Source organism: Lycorma delicatula, chromosome 5 (assembly GCF_047948215.1).
Source record: "Lycorma delicatula isolate Av1 chromosome 5, ASM4794821v1, whole genome shotgun sequence".
Lineage (NCBI taxonomy): Eukaryota > Metazoa > Arthropoda > Insecta > Hemiptera > Fulgoridae > Lycorma > Lycorma delicatula.
Window position 1 is genome coordinate 36,514,389 of NC_134459.1, and position 24,743 is coordinate 36,539,131.

Sequence of the window (24,743 nt, forward strand, 5' to 3'; positions counted from 1 at the left end):
TCTTTTTATTTCTGTTTCTATGCTCCGTTTGATACTTTGTCTTCTGTGGTTTCGCAGCGGATCGTTCCTGTTTAACATCCAACAGTAGTCAGCTAGCATGCTCACATTCTATCTCCTTGGTATTTCCTCCATATCTTTCATGTCTTGGTGGAATCTTTCCACTTCCCGCACCAAGAATTCCAGGAAAGTAGTCGAGATGCGAATTTAGAAAATGCATCTTTAGGTTCATTTTACAATATAAATCTTTTAATCTTTTTAAAATATTTTATACAATATTTTCATCTATTTTTTCCCAGAAACTTTGTAACTTTATCGTTGAAGGATTTCCAAGCTTGTTTTTCTCTTCCTCCATTTTAGATTCAAATATTTCGTCTTTCATAAGCATTCTTATATCCGGCCTATCTTTACTTTATTTCTGATAAACTGGGATACTGACTCCAAATTTGAAACACTTTCCATCTTTTTTTAATACCTCATACATTGCTTCATTAACCCTACATTGATATGTAACGGAGGAAGGAAAACTTTGCTTGGCGCTACTATATTTTCTCTTTCAATTTTTTTCAACCATCTTTTAAAGCTGTTTTTTTACCATTTTTTTTTATTATTAGGGCTGCTTTCAATCACGACTATCCCACTCGCATAAAAACAAGGATATTTGGTATAACCGCTTTGGACTATTATTCAAATCGGGTAAACGCAAGACTGAGCGCTACCAAGGAATTTTCGAGGTTAGTCCGACTCTTTTACACAGCTTCGCCGAGAAGGGCAGATATTTGTGGTCATTATGAGTGTTTACTTCTCCATAGACATAAGTGTTGATTCGTTACTGAATATGACACGATAAAGAAAGTCTTCATCGTCAATGGACACCATTTCATTTGCGAAGTTGCACGCAAACCATAATCTGTAGGTTACAGCTTATAACAGTTGTAAACGATATGGAGGCAGTTGTAAGCGTTTCCTTAAAACCCTAAACACAGACGTAAAAAAAATTGCTGGAATTGCTAATTCGCGGCTAGCCTTCCTAACGTATTTCCTTGACTACGCACAAAAGACTCTCTTACACGTTCAATATTGTCTTTGGACACTTTCGCTCGTCCTGTACTCTTCACTTTACAAATAGAACCAGTGATTTCAAATTGATTATACCATCTACGAATGTTATTGTCACTCGGGGGATCGCAACGGAACTTCAAACGAAACGCGCGTTGAACGGTAATTACAGATTTCCACTCTGCAAACTGCAAATCATAGAACGCTTTCTGTTGGGGGATCGCCAATATTTCTACTTGCTCTTTTAAACGGAAGATATATAGGAAACTGTTTATGAGCTTGTGCCTATCTAAAACTGTTTGATTTGTTCTTTCATTCATGCGTAATTAATCATCATTATACGTGAAACTTGAAAAATATTACATAGTTTTAAAAGCCCGATATTCATTTTGAATCAAATTCTAATACAAATATTCTAATATAAGTTAAGTGAATATGAAGTTGTCACAAACTAACAGCACGAATCACACCACATTTGTAAAAAAGGTACTGAACTTAATTTTTTTCTAGAATAGATAATGGTGTTGGTGGGGATGCAACACGCAAAAACAGGAAAGTGATGACATGTAACATGTAAGTATGTACAGTTTTGTTATAGATTTATTATTACTTTTAACTATTTTATCACAAATCCAATATATTTTTATTCAGAATATCAACTTCGTGCATTTTCAACCATAAAAAAAAAAATTAAGATTATTTATTTAAAGAAGGGGTTTACATAATGATCAATTATTGTTAAAATCTATAGATGGAACAAAATTAGACAATTATGAAAAAACCTTACGTGATGGAATTTTTAAAATATTTTTACCATTTTCCGTACCGAAAAAATCTATTAAAATCATTAGATAAATTCCAGACAATTTACCATTGCAGACTTGCGTTATTGTTTGTAAGTTGAATAAATTGCAATGTACATATTAGGAATAAAAATAAATAATTTTTATTTAAATACAAATATATATGCAAAAATGAGAATTCGTTTTTTAATATATAAAAAAAAAATTTCACTCAAAATTGTTACCAAACCTTTTAAATCACAATTATTTATTGTATCTAAATAAAATTGTCTATTAGCTAAACTCAATTTTAAATTAATTAAATTGGAATAAAAATCAGAATTTAGTTATATATCAAAACGCGTAAAAATAAATTATTAACGTGAACAAACATTATAGCATTCACGGTAATAAGAATACATAAATAATACAGTAAATTAGAAATATAAATAAAGACATAAAACGAAATGAAAAAGAAGAAAAATTAACCCTAATAATGTAAATCCATATTTTTCAATTTATATACTAGTTAAATTTTTATTGGACTTTGTTTGCGACTGTAAAAATTAAAGTAAAAGTAATCTGATAGAAAATAATTAAACTGACTTTAAAAGTCTTAAGGAGACTAAGGGATTAAGGAATAATTAATTTAGATAAACGAAAGCATAATTTAAGTAGACGTGGCTTAAGATATCTCTATCACAATGTTGTTTTAAGTCTTTGTACAATTTTGGCCGGTGAGTCTTATGCGTCTACGATTTTAATTAGACGTTATGGGTTAAGATTTAATTTATCCTTAAAACAGATGCATATACGATAAAATTCATCGCTGATATACATATGAGATACGTAAGTTTGAGTGTAATGTTACATAGAAGGGTGCATTAATTATTTCTCTTAATAGTTCTGATCTTAAAGATTATATTTCAGAGAGGACGAAGGTTTTATAACAACAATAAATTTTGTTCCCAAATGTATTTTAATAAGGATTTATAACGTTAACTTTTAGATAAAGTGGAAGTTTTGAGAACCCGGAGATTAAGAAGTGCAGCCACCTATGAACAGAGAAAGTTTACACTAATTTACTAAACAGCATAAAGCAAAGGTTTTAGAACCGTTTACAGAAATTTCTGTTATTGAGCGTTTCCTTAATCAACTACTTTACAACGGTTGTTACAGCATAGTTCACGTTCTATGTGTAAATTTCTACACGTTTTTATTATACATGATACTTTTTATTTACTTAATTATACAAAGTATAATTTGAACCTACAAAATCAATTCGATTTAAACAAATAAAAAATGTCAAAAAACTTTTCGAGTACCTATTCTGAGTAAAATGTTTTTTTCCTATTTTGTAGCTGTTGAGACAATTTCAGACATCCAACAATTAAACATTAAAAAGAGGAATTTCAGTTTTTATTATTTCAAAAAGTGACTGTTTTCTCACTAACTAAATACAATTTTAATTAATGTTATAATTTAATTAGATTCATACAGTTAATGTTTCATATATATGTATAATATTTCAATTACAATAAAATATTTATAATAACAAGAAATCAAGACTTAAATTATTAAAAGAATCAGCGTCAACTTTCAACACCGGCTGATTGACAGGCTACCTTAATTTTTTCAATAATTGTTTACTGTGCTGCTATTTTATGAAAATAAAATTTAATCTAATTTTATCATTACATTTACCTGACAAATGTATGGATACCTGATTAAATTTTATTTTTATTAATTAAACAACGAAATTTAATTTACTTTTAATTTAATAAAATTCCTGATTAAATACCGGACTAGCATCCCAATTTTTTCTCCTACCCCTTAATTAAAATCGTTTACTACTTCTGTAATATAATAAAATTCACTGAATAACCACACAATAATTAATTAAAAGTATAAATTGAAATTAAATTATATTATATAATTTTAATATCTTTCTTTTTTTCGAGCAATTTGTTTTTTAAATCGGTCGCCAAGAGGATCACAACCATAAGTAAAATTGTTTGGCTTAGAGTAACGTGTCAGAAGACCATCCAAAGATAACCCACCTCAAATTCAGTATTAATAATATACATCACCTCTCACGACAGAAACGAAATTAATAAAAAAAAAACATAGCAGATAAAAAAGGTAACAGAAAGCAGATATTAATGTCAGATAAATATAGTATAGATTTAAAATTTTAAAGTATCTTTAACATAATAACCACAGCATAACCACGGTTCACGAACTCCAACGATCACCCACGCCTTTAAAGATTGGTGATTTCTAGTACATGTAGTCTCTTCAGTCGTCTTATTTCCTCATCATTGTCAAGTAAATTTAAGCCCAGATGATTTACATGCTTATTCAGCTTGATATGTAGTCCCTAGTGGTATCTCCTCACCAACATTTGGCAACCCAAAACACTCGTAAACCTCATTGTTAATAGCGAAACACGAAACTCCTGATATCATCCTGAGAATCTTGTTTTGAAACCGTTTATTTATTTTTTTCCTCTCTCCTGAGCCGGTTTCTGCAGTATTACACAGCCCAGGGAAGTGTCCTTTACTCTAACGGGCCTCCACGTCTCGGCCCGCCGGTCGGATCTCACTTTGCGCCCGCCTCAAACCCGCAGATAGGATCCACCAGGCCCGGCTATGCCGTCCCTGGGTCCCCACTCCGGCAGCCGGGACTCTGTATTTATGCCAATGCCTCTGACAGGGACACCCCGAGTGGAGCACCGGGACTCGGTCTTTTGAAACCGTTGGATCATTTCAACATTACTATTACAAGCAATCCCCCATATCTTTGCACCATATCTCCATAATTACTTCAGGAAAACCTTATAATGAACAAATTGATTTGTCAAGGACAAATGAGACCGTCTACCTTCGAGCCACTACATTCTTACAAGTTTAGTTTTTGTCTACTTTTCTCTCTGACGTGATCCTGCTAGATCAATCGACGATCTAGATGTAACCATAGGTAGCCTATCGTGTTAGCGTCAGGGATGTGGACAATATTCTGCCCAGTTGAACCGGAGGGTAATTACTCTTCTTCATGGTAAATGTCACTAGAATCGATTTGACAGGGTTGACTTTCATCATTCATCTACGCAGCCATTCATTGATAAGGTCGAGTGCAGCTTGCAGTTTGCCCGCTGCAAGATCTGGATCACTATCTACCACCAAAATCACTATGTCATCTCTGAAGGACGCAGCTGCGACATCTTCTGTACTGGGAAGATCTGCAGTGTATATCAAATATAGAATATAAATTATTTTAATTTTACAACGTTTATTTTCAATATTTTGAATTTCAAAAATATGGAAATTATGTTTTGGCTTGATTAATGTAATCATCTTATGGAATAGAACTCACAAACAAACAAAAATTATGACCGTTAATTATAGAATACTTTTTAAATCTTTTGTGTTATAAATAAAACTAAATTAAAAATAAATGCATACTTTAATTATTTTTAATGTAAGAAATGAAAATATATAATTTTGAAAAAGTTTACAAACTTCTAAAATAAAAAATAAATATAATAATACTAACTGTGACTATGAAAGTATTAAAACGGTCAGTTGGCTTTGAATAGAAGTAAATAATACCAAATATAGAGTATAACAATAAGGTTTGTCATTTCAAACGGTAGAAAATAATTCTAAATTCAATTAATCTGAATCTGGAATGAAATGAAAATTATCGAAATTATTGCCTATTTCATATATATATTAATTCATTCTATTCACTTCTTTTCAAAATTGCATGCAAATAAAGCAAAAATAATAGGGGGAAAATAGATTATTACAAACAATAAGCCATCGTATATTTATTATATTTAAAAAATTACAAATGACGTATCGGGTAGCCGGCTGAATAAATAGTTTGATGAAGATTGAATTGATTACTGGTAAATTAAACAGTCTTTCCTAAAATTCAAATAAATTTCATCTTTCTCAGTCTTTTTAAATTACCGAAATTTTTATTCGTTTTTTATTTTGTTTTATTATTTTACTAGATCATATTGTTCATTTATTATTTTACTAGCTCACATTACAAATAAAGAAACCTAGAAGATAATATTTCTAGGTTTTAATCTTTATATCATATGCATTAACTATACTGTATAATTTATCGTTTATTGCTTTTTAACATAACTACATTAGCTTCCTTTTCATTAATGACTAGGGATACATCTTTGCCGAATTTCCCTACTGTAACATGGAAAAAATTTGTTAAAATAAAACAAACGAAGTAAATAATAAAATAAAGATATGTAACATTAATAAAGGCGAAAAATTATCATGAGTTTATTTATACCGTTTAAAATACGATGATGCTTTTGTCCAATTAGTTGAAACCTATAATAATAATTATAATATGTAATTATAATGTTGAGACCCATGATAATATCATAAGAGACATTTTCTTATTCATTATTTAATACCGCTTTTTAACCGGTTAAAATTAAAATTAACAAAAAATAATTACATCATCAAAACATCCCTAAAAATTTTGGAATTACTATAACGTGCAAAAAAACCTAAATGCTAGAAAGATCTGTCCGATAAATATGGGTAAAAAAAAGATCTCAGATTCGCCAGCTATAAAGGAAATATTACACGAAAATGACAACAAATGCAGAGGGATATTTCTCCTGCTAGGACTTATAAGGCCTAGAATACAAAACTGAAGAAATAAGAAAGAATTAAATGAATTTATTATTTTATAGAATCCTCCTGTTAGATTCAGAACGACTAGATCATACAATGGACCAATATTAAAGAATAAATCTAATAATATAGCACCACGCCAAAATCTAAATGAACTACTTTTTTATTTTTCTACTTAGCCTCCAGGAATCACCGTCAGGTATTACTTCACAGGATGATTGAGGATGTGATGTATGAGTGTAAGTGAAGAGTTAGTCGTGTACAGTCTCAGTTCAACCACTTCTGAGACGAATGGTTAATTGAAACCCAACCACCAAAGAACACCGGTATCCACGATCTAGTACTCAAATCCGTATAAAAGTAGTTACTTTTATACTTTATAGTGTTACTTCAAATCCTAGTAAAGGCAACTGCCTTTACTAGGATTTGAAGGTTGGAACTCTCCACTACGAAATCGGCTGATTTGCGATGACGAGTTCATCATTAGATCAACCCGGTGGGTTGGTTATTCACATAACATCTGAAATGATGGTTCTTACACCATTCGCAGAGGGCCGAAATATAATTTCTCTACTCTACTAGGTATCTTATTTCATTTTTTTTTTTTAATATACAAATAAAAATTTCCAGATGTTTTCTAATAGTTGTAAACGTTAATCTATATCTACTCTCGGCAAATTAAGCTTCAATTCTTTGATAACGTTTTAAGATTGACTTTTCCTTTCATTTTTAATGAATTTTTAAAAATGTTCCATATTATATTTCTCTATGTTAACAAACTTTCAAAACCATTATAGTGTTAATATTACTATTTAAATTTAAACTTTACCAAGCAATAATTTTTAATCAGAAACTTTCCTCTTACTAGTGAGTTGATAAGTAAATTTTGTAAATTTTTGTAACTTTTTTTAAATCCGGTTAGAAGAAAAAAATTATTTAAAATATTTAACTAATTTACAATACTTTAGTCACATTTTACAGCACTGCATTTACCTCATTACGAATTGTGACAATATATTTTTTTAACAAATTAAAGTTGTAACTTTAAATTAAATTAGAATAAATGCTTCCTTTTCAAAAATTAGTAATATTAATGTATCAGATTTTTTACAATATATTAGAAACTGTAAATAACAAAATAATAGATAAATAAATAACTGAAAAAAAACCTTTCATAATAAAGACATCATTTAATTTCAGCTGAAATTTATCGTGGCTACAGAAAAAGCCGGACACAGTAAAAACTAATAAAAAAGAAAATGAATAAAGCGAAATAAAATAAATTCATCATTGCCAGCATGACTTAACTGGACTGTATTCAACGAAACCCAGTATCCGCCAGATATTACATCAATTTTACTCACAATTCTAAAAATGGTTATATCTGCTCTGTAAGTAACGAGATCCTCTTAGGGAGGTCACAGACCGAATAAATAAAGATAGAATGAAAGAGTGAAAGAGAGAACTGGAGTTCTTTTCATTTACGTTTACTACATTAATATTCTCTTATGACAGTCACGATGAATAAGCGTCTTTTACTGTATCTAAAAGTAAAAGCAATACCCGACCTTTATTTTACTATAGAATACACCAATAAAAATTATTAGAATAGAAAATAAAATTTTTTATAATAAAAAATTGGGCTGAAAACCTATTTCCCGTTCAAGTGGGCGTTCAACTGGATGGATCGTATATTTTTTTTTTATTCTGCTCAGAATGACCCGCAGATATGTCATTAAGCGTCATCAGACCCCAAAATTAAGTCTATTCTAAGGATCCCCATTTATTACTTAATTACGGAATTTACCGAGGTTATTACTCACACGAAAACCACTTTCAAGTTCTGTCTATGGTTGATGATATATCTGGGAGCCATTTCAAGCAGAATAAGAAAAAATCCATCCAGTAGAACGTCTGGACTGATTGGAAATCGGTTTTGAGCATTCATTTTACTTGTGGTAGAAAAGGAAAGAGAAAAAAAGGGAGTTGGTGAGAAAGCGCGTTGTAAATAGAATAGGTTTTTAGCCGATTCTTTTAAATATCTAAAATTACATTGTAATTCTAACGCGGTGGAACCACCACTCGTAAATTTATGTTAAAAAACAGGTTTTAATTTAATTATAATTTAAATAATCTCGTAAACAAATTTATTTTAGTCGATTCCATTTTTTTAACTAATAAAAAATAATTAATTGATATAAATGATGATAACCGATGAAATTATAATTCTCTTGTTTTCATCAGGATGTTTGAAATGAAAGTACAGTATTGTAAAAAATCCCAAGATATATATGTGAATAAAAGAATAAAAAAATATTTATATTCATATATATTTTTATTAATAATAATTGTTGGTCTTATTTTATTCTGTGTTAATCCTGTGGCTCAACAGATTATCATTAATCAAAGAGGTCAAAGAGAGATCAAATCAATTTGCATCACAGAGTTTCTTTCAAAATCAGAATTATAATAAATTACAGTGGTACAGTGGTATCTAATAACAATGAATATTTTTTTAATAGCATGTTAAGAGTGTTTTATTTGCTATTGAAAGAAAAACGGTTGAAATTACGAAATATTCTAATTTTCTTAATAGAAAAGTATCAGGGATGTAATGATGCTCAAATGGAAGTATCTTCTATAAAACTAATTAGCACTTGCTGATCCCTGAAGTAGAACATTTTTCTTCAAAGAACAGTTATTTTTTTAAATTAGTTTATTTAATTTTTTATTAATTTAAGGTGAGCTCTAATACAGAATGGCAAGTGATTACAAACCTTTTATAATTAAGATTTTATTTGTCGTTAAATGTAGAAGACATTTTCTAAAATTAACTTGATCAAATATTTTTTTTTATTTTTATGAAACTAGTGGCTTTTGGATTCAAAGGTATCGAACTGTATCATCCTATTGAAGCTTTGACTGATTTCGGAAGCAGAAACCTTTTTTATTGAACGGTTTAAATATTACGAAATATCAATTTTTTCCAGGAAATCACATTTTTACTAAATTTGAAACTAAATTACTTTTTTTGTAACTGAAGAATTACATTTCATAGTTTGGTAAGTAATAAACGGTTGCGTAACATTTTTATGTAAATAATAAAGCCGACTTTTAATTATTAATATTTTATTACTGTAATATTATATAAATACACTACATTTTCGAAAGAATTGGAGGTATACAAATGGAAAGATTTAACTCCGATATGTAGGTTACCATCAGTTAGGAGTAAGCTTTAAAACAATATGTTTGTAAATTTTTTGGGTTCAGTCATTTGACTTGTTTCATGCAGTTCTCAAGATTCCCTATCAAGTGCCAGTCGTTTCATTTCGTTATAGCCCTACATCCTACATCCCTAACAATCTTTTTCCTTTTTTTTTTCACTCTACTCCCCTGGGCCGGTCCGACTGGTTGGTATTGCGCCACCCAGGAGAGTGTCTGGTAAACTCTAACGAGCCTCTCCGCCTACCGGCTGAACGTCCGGCATGGCAGGTCGGCTCGCCGGCGTCAGCTCTTTTGAGTGATTTTCTGTTTGCCCATTTGGAAACCACGACATACCTCGAATAGCCGTAACGTGGCACCGGGTCTTTTCTTACTCTTCTTCTTCATCGGAACCTATCTAAACCCTTGGAGTCCTCAGTGGATCATTGAGAACGACACAACTCAGCGTGCCGTCTCTCACCATTGAGGCTGTGCACCCTACCCTATTCTACACTAGTAACCTAGTCGCCTTTCATCTATATCCTTCTCTGTTAATACTGCTACTATAAATTCCGTAACCTTCTTCCAGTTTATTTTGCTCCTCAACATGTGCTCTAGGACCTCTGCTGGGCTCATACCTATTATGCCACAGTTCCTCCTTTTAATTGCCCACCTCTCGCAGCAGAAAAATGTGTGTTCTGCATTGTCAATTCTCTCACAGTACATACATTCTGGACCTGGCCTTCTTCCAACACGATGGAGGTACTCATTGAAATTGCCATGACCTGTAAAAAACTGCGTGATATGATAATTTAACTCACCATGTTCCCTGTCTAACCTAACTAAATAGTGCAAGATCTGGAATCAGCTCCTTCGTGCGTCTGGCTGGTCCATCCTCCTGCCATCTATTTTGAAATCTATGTCTAAGTGTATCTTTTGCTTCATTTGCTTCGAGGCCTTGCGCCCTCTCGACTCTATTTAGGGCCATTAAGTCTATTGGTGGCACCCCAGACAACACGCACAACGCCTCATAGGAGACCGTCCTGTAAGTTGAAACAACCCCCAGCAACAGCCTCCTATGAGTACTAATCAGTCTGTTCAAATTTCTTTTAACCCTGACTGAGTGCCACCACACTGGTACTGCATATAACATCATGGATGTCACTGTGGACAGTATCGCCCTTCGCTTAGAGGGTCTTGGAGCTCTCTGCAAAGACATTATTATATTCAAATTCTTAGTCATCTGTTCACCTTTGGCACATATGTCTATTATATGCTGGGTGAACCGGCAATTCCTCTCATAAGTCACACCCAGGTATTTAATCTTTTCGACCTCTGTTATTTGTTGGTTTCCAATTTGGATGGCCAGACGGTCTAAAATCCTCTTCCCTGTGAACATAATATATTTACATTTTTCTATTGCCAGCTGGAGTCCCCTCTCTTTCAACCAATTATCTATCGTCCGTAACGTGTTGTTAGCACTCTCTTGTACATCGACACTTGTTTTACCCTTGATGAGTATCGCCAGGTCATCGGCACAGGTAATTACTTGTACCCCATCCTGATAGTCTAGTCTTAATATCCCATCAAAGGCCAGTATCCAGAGTAAGGGTCCCAGTACAGACCCCTGTGGCACACCGCCATAAATATTGAAACGTAGGCACTCACTCTGCGTCTCCACCAAGCATTCTCTATTTGAGAGGTATTCCCCCATCTGCCTTCTTAAATAAGGACTGATACCTTTTTCCACTAATGCCCTATTTATTGATTCCCACTTGATAGAACCGAATGCATTTTTTACATCTAAAGCTATGAATAGGGGAATACGCCTCGTTCTCCATGTGCCGCTCCTAGTATCCTTAGCCCAGTCGATCACCTTTGTCGCCGCCTGTATCGTCGAACGACCCTTCATGAATCCAAACTGATTTCCACTAATGCCTATTCCTTCCTCAAGTTCCTTAAAGATTCGGCCAGCGAGCATCTTCTCCACTACCTTCGCCATTGTATTTAAAAGACTCAATGGTCTGTATAAAGGTTCTCCATTCTCATTTGTGCCTTTTGGGATAAACACCACCCTAGATTCCTTCCAGATTCCTAGAAATGTCTTGTTTTCTAATCCATGGCTGGAAACATCAAGCATTTCATAAGGAATTCTCTTTATCAGCCCTTTAAGGAGTGCCGTTGGAATTCCGTCTGGACCCGGGCTCTTCCTATTACCCAGTTGTGCTACAGCCAAGTGCAGTTCAGAGAACGTGAAGCGTCTGGGTTTGCAATCTATAACATTTCCTGCAGTTTCTACTCTACCGGGGAATAGCTCATTAATTTGTTGTTCTCCCTGCTCATTATTTAATACGGGCAGACGCCTTCCAAATCGCTTAGTGATTATTTTGTATGCCTGTCCCCAGGGGTCTCCGTCTAACTCCTCGCAGAGTCTGTGCCATTGTTTTTTCTTAGACATACGAATAGCTTTGTTTAAGGCCCGTCTGGTCTCTTTATAAGCCAGAGATGCCTCCTCGTACTCCTGTCCGCCTCGCATTCTGAGTCTCTGCTTCCTTCTTCTGCGCGATTGTAGGAGCCCTCTCAGTGTTTCAAACTCCATATTCCACCAATACACTGAGTGTCTATTGGCTCTTCTGTAAGCTACTCTGCCCATTTCTTGTCTTATAACGTTAGTCAGGGCAACTGGTGTCAGATTCTCTATGTTGGTAATCCTTTCGGCCGTTCTATCGATTATGATCTCGATCTGTTCCTTTGTAAAACTACTATAGGGCATTTTCTCTCTAGTCACATAGTCTGAGCCTTTTATGGTAATCATAGTGGCATGATGGTCACTCGCCACATCATGTGGTAACACTCGCCAGTCCCAGTGTCCCCTACTCCATCTATCGTCTATGATTGTTAAGTCCAAGACTGACGAGTGTCCTCTCGCCTCATATGTAGGGGTGCCATCATTTACACAATGACAGCTAATTGCCCCCATCATATCCGTAAGGATCTCACCTCTGTGATTGGTGTATGCGCTCCCTGCTGCAATCGCTTTACTATTGAAATCACCTAGAATAATGACTTTCTTCCTAGCGTTATTTACTACTCCTTGTATTATTTCTAGTCTTCTAGTAAATTCATGTATGTCACAGATTGGAGACACATAGGCACCAATCGCTAGTGTTGAATCCGACTCCACCGCCAACATGCCTCCAGATCTGGACATCAATCTCCATGCTATCCTAACACTTACATCCATAATTGCCACGTCACCATTTGTATCCACCATCCAGCCTGATCTAGCAACAAGGTACTTGTTCGTCTTCGTGATTATCAGTAAATCAGCTCTCTGCTCTATGACCAGTTCACTAACCAAATCATGAGACATGGTGCTTCTGTTTGCGTTAACCATTATCACCCTAAGCATTTAAATGTTTTGAGCACCCCCAGCCTCCGGTGCGGTGTTCTTGGCTCCCACAATCCAGGCAACTACTATGCTCCCGGCATTCAGCAATCTTGTGGTCTCTGCCTCCACAATTGAAGCAGAGATCCATTCTGTCAGGGCCCTTGCACTCATGTTTACGATGTCCAGTATTCCAGCATCTGAAGCACTTTTCCTCTGATTCCCTAATATATGCCCGACAATTTACCCAGCCAATCCTCAACCTTTGTTCCACCAGCTTACATGCAGCCCTATACGAGGTGATAACTGTAACATTTTGGGTCTCGGCGTACCCTTTTCTAATTGACGATATCTTGATGTCCTCATCAGTACCTACTCTTGCAGTAATTGCAGCAAAAATTTCTGTCTCAGTGGTGTCATATTCTACATCCCTGATGTGAACTATTGTGCGCCTTCCCGCTCTTGTACGCAGGTCAACATGCAGATCTGCCGCCTTATCTCGTAGGTTACTTGTAAACTCAGCAGCTTTCTGCGCTCCCTGAATTCTCATGTGGAGTTCTTCATTCCTGCCCATACGTAAGGAGATGACCTCTTTTGCATCTTCGCTACTTACTGCAGACTTCATCGTTTTAAGTAAATCAGAATAGGATTTTCCAGCTGCTTTGATAACCACAGTACGACTGCCAACTGCCGGTGGTGTCGACTTTTTAATATGGGCTTGTCCCCAGACTTGCCTTGTATAGCTTTACCTTCAACTGGGATCGTAAGCACTTTAACCGCTACTTCCTTGTATCTCCGCAAATAAGATATTAATTTCTTCATATAGTTTCCAATATTATTATTGGGGACGACAAAAACTAAATTACCAGCCTGAGGAATAATCTTCCTTAAAGCCCTCAATATAGCTCCCATTGTGCTCTTCTCAGTAGCATTACCATCATAGTAGATTTTGTATTTACTTTTCTTAATGTCGTCACAGTCTCCAAGAATTGATTGCACATCTTTACGAATGTCGCCTACTTTGTATTTGGTACTAATACCTTCTTTTTCATCCCCTTGACTTGATTTACTTAAATCACTAACAGTACAAGAGTCCACCACCTCAGAAGGCAACTCGTTAATCAAACTAATTTTGTTCCGCAAACTATTTGGCCACCTTTTGGGCAGTAGATCTATTATTTGCTCATCTGTCAGCTCCTTAGTAAGAATTTGCTCCATCTCATCTTCCACAACTATAGGGTCCGTCTGAGTAGCCTGCGTAACAACTGATAAAGGGGACGAGACTTGCGTCAAGGCATTAAGCCCATCATATATGCCTTTGAGCTCCTGTTCATGTGTATTTATGTATTTTGAGAGACCCGGTCCCATATCCTGTCTCAACGCCACCATAGTTAATCCCAATTGGTAAACCAGATTGCTAAGGCTCTCCGGTGGTCCTTCTTCTTCTTCTGAGGACCCATGTCGGGGTCTCTTTTTACATTTACCCTTCGTTTTCTTAGTAATGGTAACCTTTTGTGAGCTAGAAGCTCCCTGCGATGATCCCTCTAAGGGGAGTGATCCTCTTCGTCTCATATTAGCGCTGTTGGACTATGGGGACGATTCCGAGCCCAACGAGTACCCACTCGGGGATGGGAGCCCCAAAAGAAATTTGTGGCTGGTCGGGGGGGTTGGTAAAATGTATCAACCCAAAAATAGGGTCCAAAATTTTTTGGGGGTGGTTGGGGGGGTCAGTGGGTAGGAAACGTTTTGGGATGGATTTATAACTTGGGATGAGGGATGTAGGACGAGTGGTTCAGAAATTATTAAGGAACAAAGAATTCCCTAATAAAAACTAGTCTAAGGACTTAGAAAAATTTCACTCATATAACTACTAATACACGAAAAAATTTCCTAAGTCCTTGTTTACAGTTAATTTCAGACTGGTATTAGCCTGTCGAATAACTTACAATAATTTGCTATTATAAGCTCTATTATAACCTCACAAAACTGTTAAAAAGTTATTGTACAATAAGTTTACTCACTTTTTATACACACTAGTAGTCTTTTCGTTATTGATAAAAGTCACCAACACTTTAACACACTATAATATCTAAGATTTAGCGAGTAAAAACACAAAAATATTGATCTCACTAATGAGAACAAAAAACTATAAAAAACTTGATAAATCCATAACCAAATAACTCAAAAAATGATAGTCCGTATTCCTTGTCCAATCCACTTATAGTTCCAGTCCACCAAATCAATGTAAAAACCAAAAAACCAATCGAAAACAACAAAAAACGCGGAGCTCTAGAAAGACACGTCTACACACCGTGCAGTCCACAACTCGACTATATCCCTAACAATCTGTTTTACATTTTCCAAACGTTGTCGCAGGTACTGCGATCGTCCAAGTTTCACTTTCATATCAAGCTACACTCAAAACATTTACTTTTAAAAAATGATTTCCTGACGTTTAAATTAATTTTTGATGTAAGAAAATTATATTTTTAACTAAAAGCTCGTTTTGCCTGTGCTATTCGACATTTTATATCGCTCCTGCTTCGTCCATCTTTAGTAATTCTACTTCCCAAATAACAAAATTCTTGTACCTCCGTAATCTTTTTCCTGCCTATTTTTATATTTAGTGGTCCATCCACATTATTTCTACTACATTTGATTACTTTCGTATTGTATTGTTTATTTGCATACGGTAGTTCTTGCGTAGAACTTCATCCATACTATTCATTGTTTCTTCTAAATCTTTTTACTCTCAGCAGAATTATTATATCATCAGCAAATCGTTAGTACCTTTATCTTTTCATCTTGCACTGTTACTCCGGATCTCAATTTATAGTATATTAAGTATAAAAACAAACAGCATATACTACACGAAATAAAACAGGAATTTTTTAAAATAAAAAAGTAAATAAACTTAAAAAAATAATAGAAAAAAATAATTTCAGTACTCACTGTGAGTAAAAAAATAAATAAATTATATATTCAAAGCTCATTTATGAAATTCTGAATCTCTTCCAAAAATGAATTCAGAATTTCTACCGTTATTCGTCATTTTTTCCAGTCAGTCTAAAATGAATTGTTAATTAATTTTTTTGAAATGGCAGCATCGTTTCTGGGAAAAGCTTGTAACTTCTGTCAGGTTGTCTAATCAATACAATTATGGAATTCAATGTACTTACTAATAGATATATTAAAAAGCAAAATAATGGATTGTTTTTTAGAGAATTCTTTATAAGTTTTTATTTCTCTACCATTTAACAGAAGAATAATTATAAATTTTGATCCTAAAATAATGATTTGATTACCCTCTGATTTATTATTTTAACTAAATTTTAATATCTTATCAATAATAACTAAAATAATTATAATATATATAATTCTAACACTTTTTAAGAAAAATTTAATACTTTATATAAAATTAAACGAAAGAGTGAAACGAGTCAAATAAATTTACTAGGAAATTAATACATAAAATATTTTCAAGGAAGTTACAACATAAGCCCTCAAAGTATGCGGTTCTACAAACGGATTGGTTATAACCATCCTCTTACCTCACATGAATCATAAGTTGAATTGAACTGGACATAGATAAATTATAGTTAAAACGTAGTTACAATGTAAAAGGTATCTGGTGAAGGATACAGAAATATAGTCTGACAAAAGACTAGATAGCGGGATGAAGTAAGAGGAATTGCCGGAAACAGAGACCAAATAGATAATATAGGACAGCAATAAAGTCAAAGTTCTAGGAGTAGAAAGAATTATTTATGTTCTGTTGAAGTACAACATTGACTGAACAACTTTTGTTGTCCTTTATACAGTATTAAGTAAAAAACATCATAAAGTTTTACTTATATAATATATATGTTTAGGCGGATCAAAGTTATTTCTGATGAAATAAAATTTGATCAAGAAAAATGTTATAATAGAAAATTAAAAAAAAAAAAAATAATAATAATTACAAATTCAATCTGTGTTTTATGTTTTGGTTTAGATAATTTTCAATAAAAAATGCAAGTTTCTTGAAAGTGTAATCACTTAATAATTATTCCCTACACTCATTTTCCATTAACTTATTAAGAAGAGCTTTCCTGATTCAAAGAGGCCTAAATTATTCACGCTAATTATTAAGCTCTTTGAAGGTTATTTATATAAAAAATGCAATATACTGTTGATATTCGAAAATTCATTAATTTTTTAAACTACATTTAAAAAAAAAAGAAAGAGTTGCTTTTATACGGATTTGAATACCAGACACTGGATACCGGTGTACTCTGGTAGTTGGGGTTCAAATAATCATACGTCTTGGGAATGATCAGCCTGAGTGTACAAGACTATACCTCATTTACATGTCATATATATCATCCACTTCTCATTGCGATGTAGGAGGGAGGGTTCTTATTAGTCACTAGTTGAACAGATTGCAATGTATTCGTTGAAAAAAAATAGTTCATGCTTATTATCATTAAAAAAAAAATTCTTCAAGTCAAAATATTTTTAAATGGTTTTTAATTATCTTAACATACCTCATACCTCATACTAAAGTGATTGAACAGGATAAAACTATCCACTATTATGTAGTGGATGGCTTTTTAACCGATTCGGATGAAATCAGAAAAAAAGAAAGGGAAAAATTATATTTTATGTTTCATTTAGTGATCTGATTCCATATATTAATTTTTACTTCCTTGTACAAAGTAAAGGAAGTATTGTGATCGTGAAAAATTTCGGTTTTCCGATTTCAACGGAAATATTCATTTTGACCATCCCTGAATCCATTTTGACTAGTTTCGGCGTGGCGTTTGTACGTACATAAGTATCTCACATAACTCAAAACCGATTAGCCGTAAGATGTTAAAATTTTGGATTTAGAACTGTTCTAATTTGTGCATATTCCATTTTGATTGCAATCTACTGAACCAAAAGAGTCCAAAAAAGCGCAAAAACCAAAAAAAAAATTGGATTTTTGACCTTAACATCAGTAATAAGCCCTCATTGAGAACTTATCAACGATATATCACAAGTGGTACTTATTTTCATTTGTTCTAGAGATATAGACAAATAAAATTTTAATTAATGAAATCTTTGGATATTTGGGAAGGCACATCGGTTGGAATCAGACTTCATCTCCTTTTTTTAACTTTTTTTAAAATTTAAATATTTGATTTATTATTAATTATTAACCTCTGACTGTAAAAAAAATATTACGATAAATAATAATTCAATAATAATAATTGAAAAAAAATATGAAAAATATCAGAAGTTATTAATGAAATAGAATTTTATGTACTTTTCATTTTAAAAACAATGTGTATATATAAATTAATAGGCGTACACGGAAATCATGTGTTGTCCACATCATATTTTTTGAATACCGTAAATCAGTAAAACTTATAATTTTTTTATTCATAAAATTCAACTCATAAAAAACAGAGAATAATCATAAAATCGCAGCGACTATGTTGTGAAATTTATCCTGATTTGTGTAAAATTTAGAATGTAGACTTCTTGCATGTAATATATTTATTATTCTTCAGAGAATTATGTTATCATAATGCCTTTAACAATTCATTTTATAAGTAATTTTTCTATCAAATTATAGTAAAATCCATTCAAACTGAACGTAAGAAGTTACAAGTATTAGAATAAATTTATTGCTTTGTTAAGATATTTAAAATCCTGTTTTGGGTACTGTATTTTGAGATACAGTTTTGGGTACTTACGTATTAACGCCACCGCAGCTACAGCTTTATTTAAAAACAAAGTAGTCAATCGGATTTTGGTGAAAATGGGCCGATATAGATTTTAACATAGATTCAAAACAGTCTCTTTATTAATTTTAATAAATGGTTATTTATATTTATTTATTTTATAAATAAACCAAACTTAACCTACGCTCGCTTCGCTCGCTAACTTTGACTCATTAACACTGTAATTTATTACTCAAAAAATTATGGCGTCAATTAGTCAAGGTTAGCGAGCGAAGCGAGCGTAGGTTAAGTTTGGTTAAACTACATTTATATATAATTAAAACGTAAGTACCCGCTGCGGTGGCGTTAATACGTAAGTACCCTGCTTTGAGCTGTTTAAAATAAATCAAATTACTTTGTTTTTAATTTTATATTTGTAAAAAAGGTTGAAAACTATTGGTAATGCACCAACGCCACATACGAAAACAAATGATTAAAAAAAAATTCCAACTACTTTTTTAAAATGTAATAATATATTTTAAAAATTTTATTTCAGGAAGAAGGTTTAGTCACTTTTAATAAAGTTTAAAAAAATTTCCTGTCGTTATAAACACACCGTTTAATAAAAAAAATTTAATAAATTTCCAGTTATATAGTTCTGAAGAGAAAATATTTGTAAAAGGTAATGGAACTCAATTTTTTTTTATCAGGTGAGGAGTACCGTAAAACTCATAATAACGATGTTCACTACATGAGATAACATCTGATATGAAGAAAAGTAGTAGAGATTATTTTAAGTTGCTTGGTTGAAACATTAAAAACAATGTTGTAGATGTAAAATAGTGTTTTTAGGAACATTTAAAAAAAATATTTTCAATGGAATCGTTTCCCATAGTCGGTTACTTTCGAATATATTATTTAAAAAAAGAAGAAAACATACATTCAATAATAAACGTGTTTTAAAGTTTAAATCCCTTTGAGAATTAGCATACATTTTTCTATAAATTTATCCATTATTAAAAAAAAAAAAAAATAGTGCTCAAATCTGGGCCAAATACATAAGCTTGCTCATCATTTCGTGATTGTAACTTAAAACCTTTGAATTATAGCTAAACGGGCAGTTTAATACACAGAATACACATGCAAAAATGTAGAACATATTTCAATATAGGTACATTTTTGATGATTTTTGAGATTTCAAAACATGAGAAAAAAAAGAGAAGAAACATTTTCATGCAAATAGCAAATACGTTTGTTTTGCCGTACGACAGTAAGAAAAGAAAAGCATTTCATTTAATAAGATGTAGGATAATATTATGACTTATAACTTATAAATTAAATAAATGTAACTGTAATTTTTTATAGTAATAAAGAACAATTACTTCTTGAAATTTGAAGAATTAAAAAATAATAAATAACAGAGATTAGTTTATATAACATAATAATTAAAATAATAATACAAAATTTTAGTTATTAAAATTTAATACTTCTTAAACAAAATTTTATTTTGTAGTGTACTGCTAAAATATACTTTTTTGCATTCAGTTATAATTTATGTAAAGTAGTATTTTATGTGTTTTCAGTTTTACAATACATCAGAAAAATATAATATGTATATCACATGACTTCCTTGTACGCATATTCAATTATATATACACATTTTTAAAAATGAAAAGTAAACACAACTTTATTACGCGTACATTATTAACTTCTGATATTTAATTTCTTTTTTACAATCAGAGGTTAATAATTATTAATAAATCAATATATTTAAATTAATAAAGAAAAAAGTTAAAAAAAAGGGGGATGAAGTCTGATTCAAACCGATGTGCCTTTGCGTTGTAAGATACAAATATATCATTAATTAAAATTTTATGTGGCTATAACTCTCCAACCAATGAAAATATCGTTGAAAAGTTCTCAATGAGGGCTATTATTGCAGTTAAGAAAAGGTCCAAAATTCAAATATTTTTGATTTTGAACTTTTTGGACACTTTTGGTCGAGTCGATTGTAATCAAAAGGGATGATGCACAACTACATGTTACAACAGCCCTAAATCCAAAATTTCAACATCCTATGGTTAATCGTTTTGAGTTATGCGAGTTATATACGTACAGACGTCACACCGAAACTAGTCGAAGTGGATTCAGGGATGGTCAAAATGGATATTTCCGTTGAAATCTGAAAACTACATTTTTTTGCGATCATATACTTCCTTTACTTCGTACAAGGAAGTAACAAGAGACAAATATTAAAAATATTTGTCTTTGAATATATAATATTAAAAAATACGACTGCCAAAAAAAAATAAATATCGCTCGTTAATATAGGATAATTACTAACATAGACTAATTAAAGAGCGTTCGAGTGACAATCTTGTATATAGTTTTTTCAGATTTATTTAACACACACACACACCACGCACGCACGCACACATACACACACACACACACACACACACACACACACACACACATTTATATAGCCTACGACACTCCCGGTAACGTAATGATTCTCACGCGGGGTCTTATACCTAAATCAGTTCAGCCATAGAGCTGCTACTGTGGAACATAAATATATACACCTTAAATACAAGACACACCTTTTTGGGAAATCGTGTAATAACACTAGTAACAAAACAATTTTACACGTACGAGATACGAGGTTTTAAAATCGTTCAGAGTGAAGCGTTGAGATACTACTTATTCAAAACGACTCAATCATCTGATAAATTTTTCAAATTTATTAAACACCTATATATTTATATTTATATATCCTATGACCCTTCCGGTAACATGACGATTCCCATCCGGGGTCATACGACTAAATCGGTTCAGCCGAGTAAAGCGGTTGGCTGATAATGTGGAACAAACATACATACTAAATACATTACCCTCCTTTTTGAACAGTGGTGTAAAAACAGATTCGGAATTATAGTTTGTGTAAATTCTTTTACCTAAATATCCCAAACTTTAACTAATTTTACCCGGTAAATATTCACAGTTTTATTTTTTTTATTTTTTTATTTTTCCAGGAGGCTGTTTCATTATATTAAAGTTGCGCTATTCAGAAATTTTTTTTCTATGTATGAACAAAAATTTCGATTCACGAATAGACAAAAAAAACAAACGTTATGGGAGTAATTTTTCCACTTCTTTTGTACAAATAATTCATTTTTACAATTTTTTTTTAGAAAATAAAATGCCTATTAGTATTATTTATTAAGAAAATTATAATACATAAAATATTAACAAATTCCATTATTTTTCTACAGGAAATATACTGTAAAAATTTTATGATTTCGTACTGTATATCCACAAACAATATATGAGCTGAGTGTATAATTTATTACTCGTACTTATAAAATAAATTATGAACATACTCTTCAATAAAAATTTTCATATTTTAAACCTACATGAATGTAAAATTATGTTCTAACTAATAATCTAATCTATAATCTTACATAGAGATTTACGTATTCACTTTTGAAATAAAAGGCTGGAGTTAACGTTAAAAAAACTAAAATTTAGTTAACTGGAAAAAAAATATGTAGAGTAGAAGTAAAACTAATACTTAACATTTTATATAAATTTCAAATACTGTTGCATATATTAATGTTGCAATAACATTAAGAAAAAATTTTAAAGAAATTTGTAATCCTAAATTATTATACGATTATTTTTTATTATAAACTTAAAACAAACATAGCTACTTTAATTAAAACAAATACTTTTAATTATTTTAGCAACTACAGGCTAACCACACGATTAGTTATTTATGCCATCAAGATAAATTCTTTAATTACGAAAAATGTAAAGCCTGATCAGGATTTGAACCAACAACGTCTAGAATGGAAGACAGAAAATCTATCGCTCCAAGAGGAGGTCAAATTTAATAAAATTTGCTGTTATTAATTCAAATCCGTTAGCAATAGTCTGCTGAAAGATAATGTATGAATTATTAGGAATTAATTATGTGAATGTAAACTTTAATAATCTGTTGGGTACAAACGATATCCATTTATTTTATTTTTTTTACAATATTTTATGGAGTTATACTGTAGTTTAAGTTAAACAATATTTCTTCTTCATTGATATAGATTTTAATCTTTAAAAACAAACGAAAATGACCTTTTACAGAGCTTATTACTTTTTGTATTGTTTCTGACCATTTTCTGTATCATTTTTCACAGGATTTATAGTTTGCACAGTCCGTATCATTTTATATATGAGAAAATTCCCCTCTGTTTTTATGAAACGTTGTTTTTAAAAGGTTTTTTAAATTACTTTAATGTTCATTTTAAATTTATTATCTTTAAAAAAATACTGGAATATTAGAAAATAGTAAAATCATTATATTTAGTCATGAAATTTGTTAACCTGAGTTAAATCGGATTAGCTAAAGTAGATATGACTATAAAAACTCATTTTCCTGGTAAAATGTTGCGGTAAACCGATATATATATATATATTTTATTTCATTAAGTATGACTTGGATGACTCATAACATTTTAGAACATTAAGATTAGAAATTAAGAGATGAAGATTAAAATATAACAATGTGTTAAACAAAGATGGAACACCAATATATAATACGAAAGGTAAAGTCGATAGATGGGTGGAATATATTGAAGAGTTATACGGAGGAAATGAATTAGAAAATGGTGTTATAGAGGAAGAAGAGGAAGTTGAGGAGGATGAAATGGGAGAAACATTACTGAGATCTGAATTTAAGACAGCATTAAAAGATTTAAATGGCAGAAAGGCTCCTGGAATAGACGGAATACCTGTAGAATTTCTTCGCAGTGCAGGTGAGGAAGCGATTGATAGATTATACAAAGTGGTGTGTAATATTTATGAAAAAGGGGAATTTCCGTCAGACTTCAAAAAAAGTGTTATAGTAATGATACGAAAGAAAGCAGGGGCAGATAAATGTGAAGAATACAGAACAATTAGTTTAACTAGTCATGCATCAAAAATCTTAACCAGAATTCTATAAGGAAGAATTGAGAGGAGAGTGGAGGAAGTGTTAGGAGAAGACCAATTTGGTTTCAAGAAAATTATAGGGACAAGGGAAGCAATTTTAGGCCTCAGATTAATAGTAGAAGGAAGATTAAAGAAAAACAAACCGACATACTTGGCATTCATAGACCTAGAAAAGGTATTCGATAACGTAGACTAGAATAAAATGTTCAGCATTTTAAAAAAATTAGGGTTCAAATACAGAGATAGAAGAACAATTGCTAACATGTACAGGAACCAAACAGCAACAGTAACAATTGAAGAACATAAGAAAGAAGCCGTAATAAGAAAGGGAGTCCGACAAGGATGTTCCCTATCTCCGTTACTTCTTAATCTTTACATGGAACTAGCAGTTAATGATGTTAAAGAACAATTTAGATTCGGAGTAACAGTACAAGGTGAAAAGATAAAGATGTTACGATTTGCTGATGATATAGTAATTCTAGCCGAGAGTAAAAAGGATTTAGAAGAAACAATGAACGGCATAGATGAAGTCCTACGCAAGAACTATTGCATGAAAATAAACAAGAACAAAATGAAAGTAATGAAATGTAGTAGAAATAACAAAGATGGACCACTGAATGTGAAAATAGGAGGAGAAAAGATTATGGAGGTAGAAGAATTTTGTTATTTGGGAAGTAGAATTACTAAAGATGGACGAAGCAGGAGAGATATAAAATGCCGAATAGCACAAGCTAAACGAACCTTCAGTAAGAAATATAATTTGTTTACATCAAAAATTAATTTAAATGCCAGGAAAAGATTTTTGAAAGTGTATGTTTGGAGTGTCGCTTTATATGGAAGTGAAACTTGGACGATTGGAGTATCTGAGAAGAAAAGATTAGAAGCTTTTGAAATACGGTGTTATAGGAGAATGTTAAAAATCAGATGGGTGGATAAAGTGACAAATGAAGAGGTATTGCGG

The 24,743-nt window shown here is 32.0% G+C and overlaps 2 protein-coding genes across 7 annotated transcripts in view; both read right to left on the reverse strand.

Annotated features, from left to right (window-relative positions):
- Positions 1 to 24,743, reverse strand: part of Oct-TyrR (Octopamine-Tyramine receptor) — a 1,169,363-nt gene that overhangs the window by 222,276 nt on the left and 922,344 nt on the right. The window lies entirely within an intron of this gene.
- On the reverse strand, positions 4,940 to 13,091 carry LOC142324819 (uncharacterized). Its single transcript, XM_075365837.1, has 2 exons — positions 12,179 to 13,091; positions 4,940 to 5,079 (listed from the first exon to the last, which is right to left on the reverse strand). Exons 1-2 carry the CDS (start codon positions 13,089 to 13,091, stop codon positions 4,940 to 4,942), a joined length of 1,053 nt encoding a protein of 350 aa, XP_075221952.1.